Genomic DNA, 14364 nt, shown 5'->3' with positions numbered 1-14364 from the left:
ACACCCAGCGTTTGTTGACCGAAGCAAATCGAGCGAAGGTACCTGTGAAAATCCAAACGTAGAATTTGACTTGAAGAAAAAGCAACAATGCACTCCACCATAAAAAAGCCTTATAGTAAGATATTCTTGTATATGTAAAGTTACAAAATCAAATATATAAACATTACTCACAAAGAGTGTACTGTTAATTATAATTTTTCTACCTCATGGTGAATTCATGGTGAATTCAAGGAAGCTAACAAACTAACAATTCATTATGGGCTCCCTTTCATATCTCCCCCCTCACCGAGTCGATGCATGCCGAGCTTAGCAACAACATTGCGTTGATATTTGCGTCGTGACGTAGAAAGATGGCGGACCTACGAGATTCTTTTCTCCGTTTTTGGCGTCCATCGTCAAACCGTTGCAACCATAGCTATCATGTTGCGATTCGTTGATGTCGTCTCCAACACTCAGACGGCTGGTAAGTCTTCCCTTTTCTCGTGAAACATCTCCAAAAGAACATCCTAACGTCGAGAGGTCGAAAATCATCATTCTCGGCCAATAATGAACAATTCTTCCGCTCCAGAATCAGCCTCGACGCCAACCAGGGTCGGAACGAATCTTTCACTCGACTCGCGCTAGCCACCCGGATTTTCTATTTACGAAAAAGATCACATTTGCAACTACTTCTAAAAAATTTCCATGCAACAGAACTAACATACTAAGAACTAACTAGCCAATCCGCATACCGTAATAACTAAAAGACAAAGCACAGATACTAAAAGTAGTACTAGTATCCGTGGTATCCATAGGTAAAAAATATGAAAATTCGTGTCGTGAACGGTAAAAATACTGTACTATAATGATAGGTAAATAACGGCGCGTACCTTTTCAGCTAAATACTTCTACAGAGACTAAGGGAAGTATCTGTATCACAATGAATTTAGGTAGGGTCAATATTTCAGTGGCCGAAGCAGCGCAATACGTATAGTAATCTATTCTCAATTTTTTTGATCCAAGCCTTTGGGGCTTTTGTGAGATACGATGCTAGATACAATAATGGTGAGTACGTAGCTACAGTCATTGTGGGCCTAAGAAAAACACTGAGACCTGTGCATAAACTAGGAGCAAAAGAAGAGGAACTTACCAGAAAAAATCGAGGCTACTTCTTTCAAGTAGCCCACGTCCCTCATAGAAGCAATAAAGTGCCTGCGGGTTGCTCTTCTGCCGAACGTGTTCGCCCACGCGTCCAACATATCTAGAGCACGTTCGTGATCGTTCTTTTTTTCTCCAAATGCATGCAGTTGGAAATGCTGGAAAGGTTCCGGTTCCAAAACTCTTCCAACAAGATTCCATACTGGTTGAATGCGTTCAGCCGCTCGAAATATTTCGCGTCCGGTCATTGGTTCATCAAGGTAGTCCTCATCAAATAGAGAAGAGATTTCTGCCGGAAATAGCCTACTAAAAATCTATTTATAATGATGATTCATACCTTCGTCGTCACTTGTGGAAAGCGCAGGCAGAGGTCCAGTTGTTTGCTCAACACGACGCCCTAGAATTAAATTATTTACAAAATCAATCACGTGGGAAATCTGCTGACTTTTAATTGCGGAAGGAGTTTTAGTCCGAATGAAAGCCAAGTCTTCTTTTGCCTCTATCGTCTTTTTTTGAAATGAAAAGGATCATTACGAATCATATAATTAGATCTCGTTACCTCATCAGCAGACAGTTCTATAGCACCATCTTCACTCAAAAGAGCTAACAAGTACGGCAAATTAGATTGCCTTGCAGCATCAGCAAAGGAATGCGTTGTAGCGACAACGTTTTTACTCCAAGTAGAAAACAGCTCTTCTGCTGTATTGCATTTAACTTGGTCAGCATTTGACAAGCCCGGCAAATGCTCTTTCAAAGCGTCCAATCCCGCATCGTCTTTCTCCAAGCACATTATTATAGCGGAGAGTGTGTTGCGAGATAGATAGTCGATGTGGTTGTCACCAAGAGCAAGAAGATCACTAAGGCTGTCTATGACCATTCCCTTGCTGACTGAAGCGCTTGACTTTGTTGAAGTCTTTATCTTCTCGTCAATAGTTGCTTTTTCGTAAGCCAGAGGAAACTTTTCCAACTGCTTTAATTCTGTAGAGCTGATGTACCAGAGAAAGCTTTCTGTCCCTGGACTCCTTTTTCGAAGAATTTCTTTCCCAGCTTTAATTAGATTATTAAGAAGTTTCAAGCATTCCCGCTCGGAATGAACCGGACCACGCACTACGAAATCCAATGCTTTATCCTCTTCTTGCAATGAGATCATTCCTTCCACCGAAAAACCGTCTATTGTGTCCTTGATCATCAACCCGCCTTGCCAAACGACAGGCTCTAAACCACGAAAACAAGGAACATTGCGGACGTGACACTGAAGAAACGGCATAGTTCCTGGAGTGATTATATCCGTCTCTTCAGCTCGTCTCTCTCGACGTCCAACGTAAATAGCCATCTCAGAATTTTCACACCACACATCAGATGGACGTTTCTCCTTCAGTAGAGCTGGAAACCGATAAGTGTTCTGATTACCAGGAAGCTCATAGCAAATTTCCAAATGGCACAGGAGCTGAATTGTTTCGTTGATGTTATTCCACTTTGGTTTGTTGAAGGCTTCAAGTGCACTCTGGATGTCATCCTTGGTTGTTGTTCCGGGTGGAGAGCAGCAAAGAGAAACTTCGAACTCCGGAGGAGACAAGAGCGGACCAATGATATTCTGACATAGCCATGTTGGGTTCAAAATGACTCTGTCTTCAATCACTAAAATCTATGGAACATATTACTAACGCGTCAGTAATGCAAAATATTGCTACTGACTTCGCCGATTCCTTGCAGAAACTCGATGAGCAGTTTTTCAACTTCAACGGTAAGGCCCAGGTAGAGGCCGTGGGCCATTATATGCTTAAAAATTCTTAATTCCATTAAATTATTCCTTGTTTTCTATATGATAGCGCCAGAGGGCGACAAAAAGTATTATGCATATTTATGCATTTATATGATGCTAACTTGCCTTTTTAATTTGAGGAAGTTTCTCTATCACAGACAGAGTTCTTGTGCGTATTTCGCTTTCCGATTCACTCTCAGTGGAAGATTGTTGTTTCCTGAACGGATGCCGCAGTGTAGGTAAAAAGGACGCAGTTGCCGCTTCGACTATAATTGGGACCTCTTGACTCGCCTGAGTAAACACAAGGACCATACAGTTTCGACAGTACGACATACATACTGATAAAAATTAAATACCTCTATGGTGAGCTCTTTAACGTCGCTAATAGCTTTCCTTAGACAATCCAATCTGCTCGATTTTCGATTACGGCAATCCAAAACAAAGTTCTTCTTGTAGAAGGTAAACCAACGGTTAAACTTTAGCGTCAAATACGAGAAAACCTGCTGCAATTTACGTTCACCATTTTCGACAGTAGGAAGCAAATCTATTTTGCTTCCTACAACCACAAAGTTAGCCTTTTTCTTAGCGATGCTGCATTTCACAAATGAACAGAAATAGTGGCTCCGACGTTTAAGTTCATCCTTATCTTTTGTCAAATCAACGACGAGCAGGAAAACTGTTGTAGAATCGGAGAAAAACAATCCGTGCGTTTTGTGAAAAAACGGCTGCCCAGCAAAATCGCAAAAAACAACGTCGCCAGCTGATTCAATTTTTGCAACTGATAGATCTATGCTGGCAGTCCGTTTATCGTCACCCCCATCATTACAACGAATGTTTTTTAAAGTTTTTATGAGGGTTGTTTTACCGGCTTCAGCTTCTCCAATAACGCATACCTTAATTTTCGTTTGCTTGGTGGTACCTTGCGAGTAAAGTTTATTGTAACGATGTTTAATCTAAAGAAAGAACGTGGGAGCACAAAAACGTGCAGAAGCAATTAAAAACAAACCCATTCGTCAAAAAGGAATCCTCTCATTTCTGGCAGGCTCTGAATCTCGTGAGGAAGTAGACCATCCTGCAGAAGAAAGCCTTATAAACAGCTTGCACTACACCCGCTATAGTGACAAAGTACATGCATCGTGCATACATCTACGTGTATACATGCACCAATCAACAGTATCTTTGAAGTTAGGTATAAGAACTTGGCAAAAGTACAAAATCAAATGTTACAGGGAGTCAACTGTATACATCACTCTTCCTACTGCAAGAGATGCATACGTACCTCTCCGGAACGGTCAATGAGAGTAGGCTCTTTTGAGAGAATGAGATTCACGAGATCAAAATATGAAGAGAAAACTGAGACATTCAATTGTGATAATTATGAATATGCCAATAACGAAAGGCAGTGAATACAAACCAGCCGGTAGAACGTTCTGACTATTTTCCGCAAGCAAATGCAAGGCTGAATTCCCTTTCTAAACAAAGACAAAAGCTTCAATAAAATAAGTTTAAAAGTAATTGAATACAATATCTGTCTTAGTAACGTCTGCTCCAGCTTTGATAAGTAGTTTCACAGTTTTTACGTGACCAGCAAAACAGGTTGTAAGCAAATACGGACGCCCCTCCTAAAGGTAACAATCCAAACAGCTAGGTCAGTATATAAAGCATGCAAAGCATTACACAAACCCAGTCTGCTTTATTGACATCGGCTCCGGCGTTGATTAGTAGTTCTGCAACATCCGTGTAGCCTCCCGAACATGCGGAAAACAACAAAGAATTGAGCAACTGCAAAGTTCTGTAGAGAGAACAAGAAAAGGGTGTCTTAACAATCCACAAACCATTTTGACATCTGCTCCAGCGTCAAGTAAGATCCTTGCGATTTCCGCGTGATTACTTTCACACGCAATTTTGAAACCAATCTATGCATGTTCCAAATAAAAAACCATCATGTCTTGGTAAAAGCATTCCTCTGCTATAAACCTTAGAATGTGCTTCAGAAATTGCTCCATCGTGGACTAAATGATTAACGATCTTACTGTTACCACGTTGACATGCTCCATACAAAGCAGTAGAGCAATTCTGAAGTTCCAATTAGAATACAAGAAAGGTCTCATAAAGTAAACTCACTAATACTACAAACCTCGTCTGCCTTATGGAAATGTGCTCCAGCGTCAATTAGATGTTCAACAACATTTAAGCAACCATTGCGACAGGCTTCCTGCAAAGCCGTGAGTCCATCCTAATGAGCCCAATTACAAAAGAATTTCTATGAAGTCTCCTCCTAAACCTTATTTGTCGCATTGATGTCTGCTCCTGTGCCAATTAATTTTTGCACGCATTCTTTCACTCCTTCAAAGTTGCCTGCTTGAATCGCGCCAATCAGCGCATCTCGCAAGCATTCTTCGTTCTCTGATACTTCCATTTGCTTAGATGGACCCCAATTCGTCAGCAAAGCGACCCTCTCTTCGTACAGCACTAATGAAACTCTCTAGTCTCTTCCGCGAGCTACTTTCACGTCGCAGACAACAGAAATCTTCGGGAAAAGTCGTTGAAAGTTTCAGCACGGATCTTAGAGGAGCGGTTTCAGCAGAGAGAGAGAACTCTGTTGCTCACGTGAGTGTCTCAAATCCCGTATGTCACTTTGACTTTCTCATATGAGTACTGTATTTCCGAGAGCGAGGTGCAATGCAGACAATCTAAAAGGCCGTTTTCTTGAGGTGAAAAACCTTAGAGTTTCATTTTGTCTCGAACCTTCCCCAATCTACAGGCTGAAAGAAGTATGGAGCCGGGAACAGTCGTTCTCAAAGAAATACCTCCCGCTGCTGTATTGCAGCGAACTAGCCTTTGCTCGTATTGCTTTGGTTCTATCGACAAAAGCAGTGGAACGATTCAGTACATAATCTAAAAAATGATAGAGAAATTTATGAATAATTGATATTGAGATGTTCGGCGTGTGCCGAAGAGACGTTTTTCTCTTCGGCATGCCAATCCGCTGCGCGGAACGAATATCACTGGCTGGAATGTCAGCGCAAGAATTTGCTAGATCAGGCACATAATATATTTTTGATTAATATTTGAGCGAGGAGAGATATTCTCTTTTATTTCAGTTAGGGCCGGAAGCTGTTCTTTCTCTCAGACTGCTTCTCGCCGACAAAGACAAGGGAATGAAATTTAAAATCAGGTAATTTGAAAGTGGCTGAGTGATTTTGATCTCGTGTCTTTGTTGATGAGTCGCAAAAATCGAGGAAGCTTGTAAGAAATCAGTCACTACAGGACTACAAGGCCTACCTTCCTAAGATGAGTAACTAAACAATTCACATACCGTAATAACTAAAAGAGTGAATCAAAGCACAGATACTAAAGTAGTATCCGTGGTATCCAAAGGTAAAAAATATGAAAATTCGTGTCATGAACGGTAAAATTCTATAAAGATAGGTAAATAAGAGCGAGTAGCTTTTTAGCCAAATACTTCTACAGAAACTAAGGGAGTATCACAATGAATATAGGTAGGGTCGATATTTCAGCAAGTGGCACACAAACGCTATGGCCGAAGCAGCGCAATACGCATAGTAATCCATTCTCAATTTTTTTTATCCAAGCCTTCGCGGATAATGGTGAGTACGTAGTACTAGTAGTTAATCATTGTGGGCCTAAGAAAAACACTGAGACCTGTACATAAAACTTGGAGCAAAAGAAGAGGAACTTACCAGAAAAAATTGAGGCTACTTCTTTTAAGTAGCCCACGTCCCTCATAGAAGCAATGAAGTGCCTGCGGGTTGCTCTTCTGCCGAACTGGTTCGCCCACGCGTCCAGCATATCTAGAGCACGTTCGTGATCGTTCTTTTTTTCTCCAAATGCATGCAGTTGGAAACGCTGGAAAGGTTCCGGTCCCAAAACTCTTCCAACAAGATTCCATACTGGTTGAATGCGTTCAGCCGCTCGAAATATTTCGCGTCCGGTCAATGGTTCATCAAGGTAGTCCTCATCAAATAGAGAAGAGATTTCTGCCGGAATGCTACTACTAAAAATCTATTTATAATGATGATTCATACCTTCGTCGTCACTTGTGGAAAGCGCAGACAGAGGTCCAGTTGCTTGCTCAACACGACGCCCTAGAATTAAATTATTTACACAATCAATCACTTGGGAAATCTGCTGACTTTTAATTGTGGAAGGAGAATTAGTCCGAATGAAAGCCAAGTCTTCTTTTGCCTCTATCGTCTTTTTTGAAAGTGAAAAGCATCATTATGAATCATATAATTATATCTTGTTACCTCATCAGCAGACAGTTCTATAGCACCATCTTCACTCAAAAGAGCTAACAAGTACGGCAAATTAGATCGCCTTGCAGCAATAGCAAAGCAATGCGTTGTAGCGACAACATTTTTACTCCAAGTAGAAAACAGCTCTTCTGCTGTATTGCATTTAATTTGGTCAGCATTTGACAAGCCCGGCAAATGCCCTTTCAAAGCGTCCAATGCCGCATCGTCTTTCTCCAAGCACATTATTATAGCGGAGAGTGTATTGCAAGATAGGTAGTCGATGTGGTTGTCGCCAAGAGCAAGAAGATCTCTAAGGCTGTCTATGACCATTCCCTTGCTGACTGAAGCGCTTGACTTTGTTGAAGTCTCTATCTTTTCGTTAATAGTTGCTTTTTCGTAAGCCAAAGGAAACTCTTTCAACTGCTTCAATTCGGTAGAGCTGATGTACCAGAGAAGGCTTTCTGTCCCTGGACTCCTCTTTCGAAGAATTTCTTTCCCAGTTTTCATTAAATTATTAAGAAGTTTCAGGCATTCCCGCTCGGAATTAACCGGCCCACGCACAACGAAATCCAATGCTTTATCCTGCTCTTGCAATGTTATCAGTCCTTCCACCAAGACATCGTCTATTTTATCTCTGATTATCAACCCGTCTTGCCAAACGACAGGATCTAAGCCGTGGAAACAAGGAACATTGCGAACGTGACACTGAAGAAACGGCATAGTTCCTGGAGTGATTATGTCCGTCTCTTCAGCTCGTCTCACTCGACGTCCAACGTAAATCGTCATCCCAGAATTTTCAGACCACACATTAGACGGACGTTTCTCCTCCAGTAGAGCTGGAAACTGATAGGTATTCTGTTTACTAGGAAGCTCATAGCAAATTTCCAAATGGCACAGAAGCCGAATTGTTTCGTCGATATTTTCCCACTTTCGCCTGTTGAAGGCTTCAAGTGCACTCTGGATGTCATCCTTGGTTGTTGTTCCGGGTGGAGAGCACACAAGAGAAACTGGAAACTCAGAATCCAAAGGAGACAAGAGTGGACCAATGATATTGTGACATAGCCAAGTTGGATCCAAAATGATCCTATCTTCAATCACTAAAATCTAAGTAACGTGCTACCAACACACGTCATGCATGCAGAATATTGCTACTGACCTCGCCGATTCCTTGTAGAAACTCGGTAAGTAGCTTTTGAACTTCAACGGTGAGGCCAGGGTAGAGGCCGTGTGCCATTATATCCTTAAAAATGCTCAATTCCATTAAATGAATGCTTTTTTCCTATATGATAGTGCCAGAGGGAAATCAAAGTTATACGCTTATACGCATTAGATGATGCTAGCTTGCCTTTCCGGTCTCAGGAAGATTCTCCAACACAGACATAGTTCTTGTATGTATTTCTTCCTTCTGTCTACCGTCAGCAGAGAAGAACAAACGCACCTTGTCAAGAACAGATTGGCGTTTTGTGAACGGATGCCGCAGCGTAGGTAAAAAAGACGCAGTTGCCGCCTCAACTATAATAGGAACCTCTTGAGCCGCCTGAATGAAAGAAAAAGTGAGTACGGAAAATATCTGGGCGTGTTACAGGCTGTAAGGCGTTACATAATGGCATAATGAAAATGCTAATAATTAAACGTCTCAATTAGGTCAGTACCTTTATGGTGAGCGCTTTCACTTCGCTAATAGCTTCCCTTAGAAGATCCAAATCGCTTGACTTCCGATCACGGCAATTCAAAACAAAATACCTCTTGTAGAAGTTAAACCAAGGACCAAAATTTAGCCTTAAGTACGTGAAAACTTGCTGCAATTTAGTTTCCCCAACTGTGGCAATTGGAAGTAAATCTCTCTTGCTTCCTACAACGACGAAGTTAGCCTTTTCATTTAGAACAACGCTGCATTTCACGAATGAACAGAAATAGTGGCTCCAAGTTTTTAGCTCATTCTCGTCTTTCGTCAAGTCGACAACGAGCAGGAAAACAGTGGTAGATTCGGAGAAAAACAACCCGTGCGTCTTATGGAAGAACTCCTGCCCAGCAAAATCGCAAAAGACAACGTCACCAGCTGATTTAATTTTTGCAGCTGATACATCCATGCCGGCAGTCCGTTTGTCGTCACCTCCATTTTTCCAATAAATGTTTTTCAGAGTTTTTATGAGAGTTGTTTTACCGGCTTCAGCTTTTCCAATAACGCATACCTTAATTTTCGTTTGCTTGGTCGTCCCTTGCGAGTAAAGTTTAGCGTATCGATATTTAATCTAAAGAAAGAACGTGACCACAAAAACGTGAAACGGTTATTAACACCAAACCCATGCGTCCAGGAAAAATTTCCTCACTTCCGGCCGGCCTTGAATCTCGTGAGGAAGTAGACCATCCTGCATAAGAGAGCCATTATAAACACCTTGCACTACACCGCAATTAGTACATGCACAAATATCTGCATGTACACATGACCAATTGACAGTTTCGTTGAAATTAGGTAGAAATTGACAAATAATGAATCAACTGTATACCTTGCTCTTCGTACTAAAAGAAATGCATACCTCTCCACGACGTTCAATAAGAGTAGGCTCTTTCAGGAGAATGAGTTTTACGAGATCAAAAAATAAAGCGAGAGCTGAGAAATTTAATTAAGATTATCAAAGCCAATGAAAAATGCCGGTAGCATTAAATACAAACCAGTAATTTTGTGACTATTTTTCGCAAGCAGAAGCAAAGCTGAATTTCCTTTCTAAACAGAGACAGAAGCTTCAATAGATTAAGCCTAAAACGAATTCCATACAATGTCCGTCATAGTGACGTCTGCTCCAGCTTCGATTAGTACTTTCGCAATTTCTACGTGACCAGCCGAACATGCTGCCATAAAAACCGTACGTTCCTCCTAAGGCAACAATCAACAGCTCAGTCAGTTTATAAAAGTAAAGAAGGCTTTACAGATTCCAAGACTGTCTCGTTTACATCGGCTCCGGCGTTGATTAGCAGTTCTGCAACATCTGCGTAGCCTTCCCAACAAGCGTTCAACAACAACGGTGTGAGCCTCTGTAAAAGTTGTGTAGAGAACGAGAAAAGGTTCTTAACATTCAACAAACAATTTCTGTCTTTTTGACATCTACTCCAGCGCCAAGTAAGACCTTTGCGATTTCCACGTGACCCCATTCACACGCATTTTCGAAAAGCTCTGAAAACTTTAGAAAAACAATTAGAAACGATCATGCCGTCTCTCTCTGCTGCAAACCTTACAATAAGATTAGCTCCAGCGTGGAGTAAAAGCCTAATGATTTCTCCGCGACCAGTTCTGCATTGTTGACGCAAGCCAGAGAACAAAATCTGAATGTTCCAAATAGAATAGAAAAACAGGTCTCAAAAAGTAACTTACAACTACAGTACACACCTCGTCTGGCTCAATTTTAGTTACATCTGCTCCAGCGTCAAGTAAAAATTTAGCAACATCCAAGTGACCATTGAGACAGGCTACCTGTAAAACTGTCTTTTTAGTCTAAAGGCTTCACTCAGGACACAAAAGACCTGATTCATAAAGCGCACTAAAACCTTATACATCTTATTGACGTCTGCTCCAGCGTAGATTAAATATTTTGACATTTCTAAGCGACCAGTTTGACATGCCTCATATAAGGCTGTGGACAGAGTCTGAAAGTTCCAATTAGAAAAAAGAAAGGAGAGTTTGGATCCATCGCGTAGGAGAATGACATGCGCAGTATTGGCAGCCCGTGCATGCATGTTCTTATACACATTACCTCATCTCCCTCATTCACCAACGCTCCAGCGTTAATTAAAAGTTTAGCAACATCCAAGTGACAATTAAAAGATGCTGAAAACAAAGGCGTGAAACCATCCTAATGACAGAATAAAACATGACTCATAAAGCAGTCTACCAACACACCCTGCCTGCCTCATTCACTTGTGCTCCGCTGTCAATTAAAAGTTTAGCAACATCCAAGTGACCATTTTCACATGCTCCCTGCAAAGCCGTGCCTCCATACTAATGAGTTTAATTACAGAATAAAAACATGACTCATAAGTAGTCTACCAACACACCGTGCCTGCCTCATTCACTTGTGCTCGGCTGTCAATTAAAATTATAGCAACATTCAAGTGACCATGAGAACATGCTTACTGTAAAGCCGTGGATCTATACTAATGAGTTTAATTTCAGAATAAAAACATGACTCATAAAGTAGTCTACCAACACACCTCGTCTGCTTTATTCACTTGTGCTCCGCTGTCAATTAAATGTTTAGCAACATCCAAGTGACCATTTTCACATGCTCCCTGCAAAGCCGTGCGTCCATACTAATGATTTTAATTACAGAATAAAAACATGACTCATAAAGTAGTCTACCAACACACCCTGCCTGCCTCATTCACTCGTGCTCCGCTGTCAATTAAAAGTTTAGCAACATCCAAGTGACCATTTACACATGATCCCTGCAAAGCCGTGCCTCCATACTAATGAGTTTAATTACAGAATAAAAACATGACTCATAAAGTAGTCTACCAACACACCCTGCCTGCCTCATTTACTTGTGCTCCGCTGTCAATTAAAAGATTAGCAACATCCAAGTGACCATTTGCACATGCTCCCTGCAAAGCCGTGCGTCCAAACTAATGAATTTAATTACAGAATAAAAGCATGACTCATAAAGTAGTCGACCAACACACCTCGTCTGCTTTATTCACTTGTGCTCCGCTGTCAATTAAAAGTTTAGCAACATCCAAGTGACCAGTTGCACATGCATTCTGCAAAGCCGTGTGTCCATACTAATGAGTTTAATTACAGAATAAAAACATGACTCATAAAGTAGTCGACCAACACACCCTGCCTGGCTCATTCACTTGTGCTCCGCTGTCAATTAAAAGTTTAGCAACATCCAAGTGACCAGTTGCACATGCATTCTGCAAAGCCGTGAGTCCATACTAATGAGTTTAATTACAGAATAAAAACATGACTCATAAAGTAGTCGACCAACACACCCTGCCTGGCTCATTCACTTGTGCTCCGCTGTCAATTAAAAGTTTAGCAACATCAAAGAGACCATTTGCACATGCATCCTGCAAAGCCGTGAGTCCATACTAAGGAGTTTAATTACAGAATAAAAACATGGCTCATAAAGTAGTTTACCAACACACCTCGTCTGCCTCATTCACTTGTGCTCCGCTGCCAATTAAAAGTTTAGCAACATCCAAGTGACCACAAGAAAATGCTTCCCGCAAAGCCGTGCGTCCATACTAATGAGTTTAATTTCAGAATAAAAACATGACTCATAAAGTAATTTACCAACACACCTCGTCTGCCTTATTCAATTGTGCTCCGCTTTCAATTAAAAGTTTAGCAACACCCAAGTGACCATGAGAACATGCTCCCTGCAAAGGCGTGAAACCATCCTAATGAGATTAATTACCGAATAAAAACATGACTCATAAAGTAGTCTACCAACAAACCTCGTCCGCCTCATTCACTTGTGCTCCGCTGTCAATTAAAAGTTTAGCAACATCAAAGAGACCATTAATAGATGCTCCACGCAAAGCCGTGAGTCCACCCTTAGGAGTTTCATTACAGAATAAAATATAAGTCATAAAGTAGTCTACCAACACACCGTGTGTGCCTCATTCACTTGTGCTCCGCTGTCAAGTAAAAGTTTCCCGACATCCAAGTGACCATTAATAAATGCTTCCTGCAAAGCCGTGCGTCCATACTAATGAGTTTAATTACAGAATAAAAACAAGACTCATAAAGTAGTCTACCAACACACCTTGTCTGCTTTATTCACTTCTGCTCCGCTGTCAATTAAAAGTTTAGCAACATCCAAGTGACCATGAGAACATGCTCCCTGCAAAGGCGTGAAACCATCCTAATGAGATTAATTACGGAATAAAAACATGACTCATAAAGTAGTCTACCAACAAACCTCGTCCGCCTCATTCACTTGTGCTCCGCTGTCAATTAAAAGTTTAGCAACATCAAAGAAACCATTAATAGATGCTCCACGCAAAGCCGTGAGTCCACCCTTAGGAGTTTCATTACAGAATAAAATATAAGTCATAAAGTAGTCTACCAACACACCTCGTTTGCTTCATTCACTTGTGCTCCGCTGTCAAGTAAAAGTTTACCGACATCCAAGTGACCATTAATAAATGCTTCCTGCAAAGCCGTGAGTCCACCCTTAGAAGTTAGTATTAATTAAAGAATAAAAACATGACTCATAAAGTAGTCTACAAACACACCGTGCCCGCCTCATTCACTTGTACTCCGCTGTCAATTAAAAGTTTAGCAACATCCAAGTGACCATTTGCACATGCTCCCTGCAAAGCCGTGCGTCCATACTAATGAGTTTAATTACAGAATAAAAACATGACTCATAAAGTAGTCTACCAACACACCTCGTCTGCTTTATTCACTTCTGCTCCGCTGTCAATTAAAAGTTTAGCAACATCCAAGTGACCATGAGAACATGCTTCCTGCAAAGCCGTGCGTCCATCATACTAATGAGTTTAGTTACAGAATAAAACATGACGCATAAAGTAGTCTACCAACACACCATGTCTGCCTCATTCACTTGTGCTCCGCTGTCAATTAAAACTTTAGCGACATCCAAGTGACCATTAATAGATGCTTCCTGCAAAGCCGTGAGTCCAGCCTTAGGTGTTTAATTACAGAATAAAAACATGACTCATACAGTAGTCTACCAACACACCATGCCCGCCTTATTCACTCGTGCTCCGCTGTCAATTAAAAGTTTAGCAACATCCAAGTGACCATTTGCACATGCTCTCTGCAAAGCCGTGCGTCCAAACTAATGAGTTTAATTACAGAATAAAAACTTGATTCATAAAGTAGTCTACCAACACACCGTGTCTGCCTTATTCACTTGTTCTCCGCTGTCAATTAAAATTTCAGCAATTTTCACGTGACCATTTGCACATGCTTTAGGCAAAGGCGCGAGATAATTGAATTTCGCTCCTTTTCTCAGGCATTCTTTCACTCCTTCAAAGTCACCTACTTCAATCGCGCCAACAAGCGAATCTCGCAAGCATTTATCATTCCTCGAGACGGCCATTTCTCTTGGAGGGACCCCTAGAATTTGTCAGCAGGGCGACCCTCTTCGTACAGCACTCTTCAAACTCTCTGGTCTTCCGCGTGCTACTGTCACGTTGCAGACAACAGAAATCTTCGGGAAGAGTCGTTGAACGTTT

At 41.3% G+C, this 14364-nt stretch overlaps 2 protein-coding genes and 1 long non-coding RNA gene across 7 annotated transcripts; 1 reads left to right on the top strand and 2 right to left on the bottom strand.

The window, feature by feature from the left end:
- Positions 1 to 615: 615 nt before the first annotated feature.
- Positions 616 to 5495, bottom strand: LOC136186880 (death-associated protein kinase 1-like). Its single transcript, XM_065974354.1, has 17 exons — positions 5184 to 5495; positions 5037 to 5135; positions 4877 to 4975; positions 4735 to 4815; positions 4583 to 4681; positions 4423 to 4521; positions 4314 to 4371; positions 4179 to 4252; positions 3906 to 3971; positions 3256 to 3852; positions 3026 to 3190; positions 2833 to 2955; positions 1697 to 2782; positions 1583 to 1643; positions 1475 to 1534; positions 1130 to 1426; positions 616 to 1073 (listed from the first exon to the last, which is right to left on the bottom strand). Exons 1-17 carry the CDS (start codon positions 5316 to 5318, stop codon positions 1063 to 1065), a joined length of 3210 nt encoding a protein of 1069 aa, XP_065830426.1. The 5' UTR covers positions 5319 to 5495; the 3' UTR covers positions 616 to 1062.
- Positions 5496 to 5662: 167 nt separating this feature from the next.
- On the top strand, positions 5663 to 6326 carry LOC136186881 (uncharacterized). The gene is made up of 3 exons (XR_010669777.1): positions 5663 to 5788; positions 5839 to 5944; positions 6004 to 6326. It is a non-coding gene; the product is annotated as an uncharacterized lncRNA (long non-coding RNA).
- On the bottom strand, positions 6216 to 14359 carry LOC136186879 (ankyrin repeat and KH domain-containing protein 1-like). Of its 5 annotated transcripts, none has more exons than XM_065974349.1 (39): positions 14022 to 14359; positions 13866 to 13964; positions 13710 to 13808; positions 13552 to 13653; positions 13396 to 13494; positions 13235 to 13333; positions 13080 to 13178; positions 12924 to 13022; positions 12768 to 12866; positions 12613 to 12711; positions 12457 to 12555; positions 12301 to 12399; positions 12145 to 12243; positions 11989 to 12087; positions 11833 to 11931; positions 11677 to 11775; positions 11521 to 11619; positions 11365 to 11463; positions 11288 to 11307; positions 11209 to 11236; positions 11054 to 11152; positions 10908 to 11006; positions 10678 to 10800; positions 10544 to 10627; positions 10393 to 10479; positions 10242 to 10337; positions 10087 to 10191; positions 9935 to 10033; positions 9832 to 9883; positions 9696 to 9769; positions 9462 to 9527; positions 8811 to 9410; positions 8504 to 8695; positions 8315 to 8437; positions 7171 to 8262; positions 7057 to 7117; positions 6949 to 7008; positions 6604 to 6900; positions 6216 to 6546 (listed from the first exon to the last, which is right to left on the bottom strand). In XM_065974349.1, exons 1-39 carry the CDS (start codon positions 14226 to 14228, stop codon positions 6536 to 6538), a joined length of 5361 nt encoding a protein of 1786 aa, XP_065830421.1. In that variant the 5' UTR covers positions 14229 to 14359; the 3' UTR covers positions 6216 to 6535. The 5 variants fall into 5 exon arrangements, with proteins under 5 accessions (XP_065830421.1, XP_065830422.1, XP_065830425.1 ...); XM_065974350.1 differs by having other exon boundaries at positions 10544 to 10648; positions 10702 to 10800; XM_065974353.1 differs by having other exon boundaries at positions 10702 to 10800.
- Positions 14360 to 14364: the final 5 nt, after the last annotated feature.

This window comes from Oscarella lobularis, chromosome 5 (genome assembly GCF_947507565.1).
Source record: "Oscarella lobularis chromosome 5, ooOscLobu1.1, whole genome shotgun sequence".
In the NCBI taxonomy this organism is placed as follows: domain Eukaryota; kingdom Metazoa; phylum Porifera; class Homoscleromorpha; order Homosclerophorida; family Oscarellidae; genus Oscarella; species Oscarella lobularis.
This window is presented reverse-complemented; position numbering and strand designations above follow the sequence as displayed.

Coding starts and splice junctions, on each gene's coding strand:
- LOC136186880 (XM_065974354.1), bottom strand. CDS start 5,318: ATGGAAGTATCAGAGAACGAAGAATGCTTGCGAGATGCGCTGATTGGC. Junction 4,372..4,422: donor ACGTTACTAAGACAGATATT/GTATTCAATTAC, acceptor GTCTTTGTTTAG/AAAGGGAATTCAGCCTTGCA. Junction 3,972..4,178: donor TCATTGACCGTTCCGGAGAG/GTACGTATGCAT, acceptor TTTCTTCTGCAG/GATGGTCTACTTCCTCACGA.
- LOC136186879 (XM_065974349.1), bottom strand. CDS start 14,228: ATGGCCGTCTCGAGGAATGATAAATGCTTGCGAGATTCGCTTGTTGGC. Junction 12,244..12,300: donor AAGTGAATGAGGCAGACGAG/GTGTGTTGGTAA, acceptor TAAACTCCTTAG/TATGGACTCACGGCTTTGCA. Junction 10,628..10,677: donor TAGTGCGCTTTATGAATCAG/GTCTTTTGTGTC, acceptor ACAGTTTTACAG/GTAGCCTGTCTCAATGGTCA.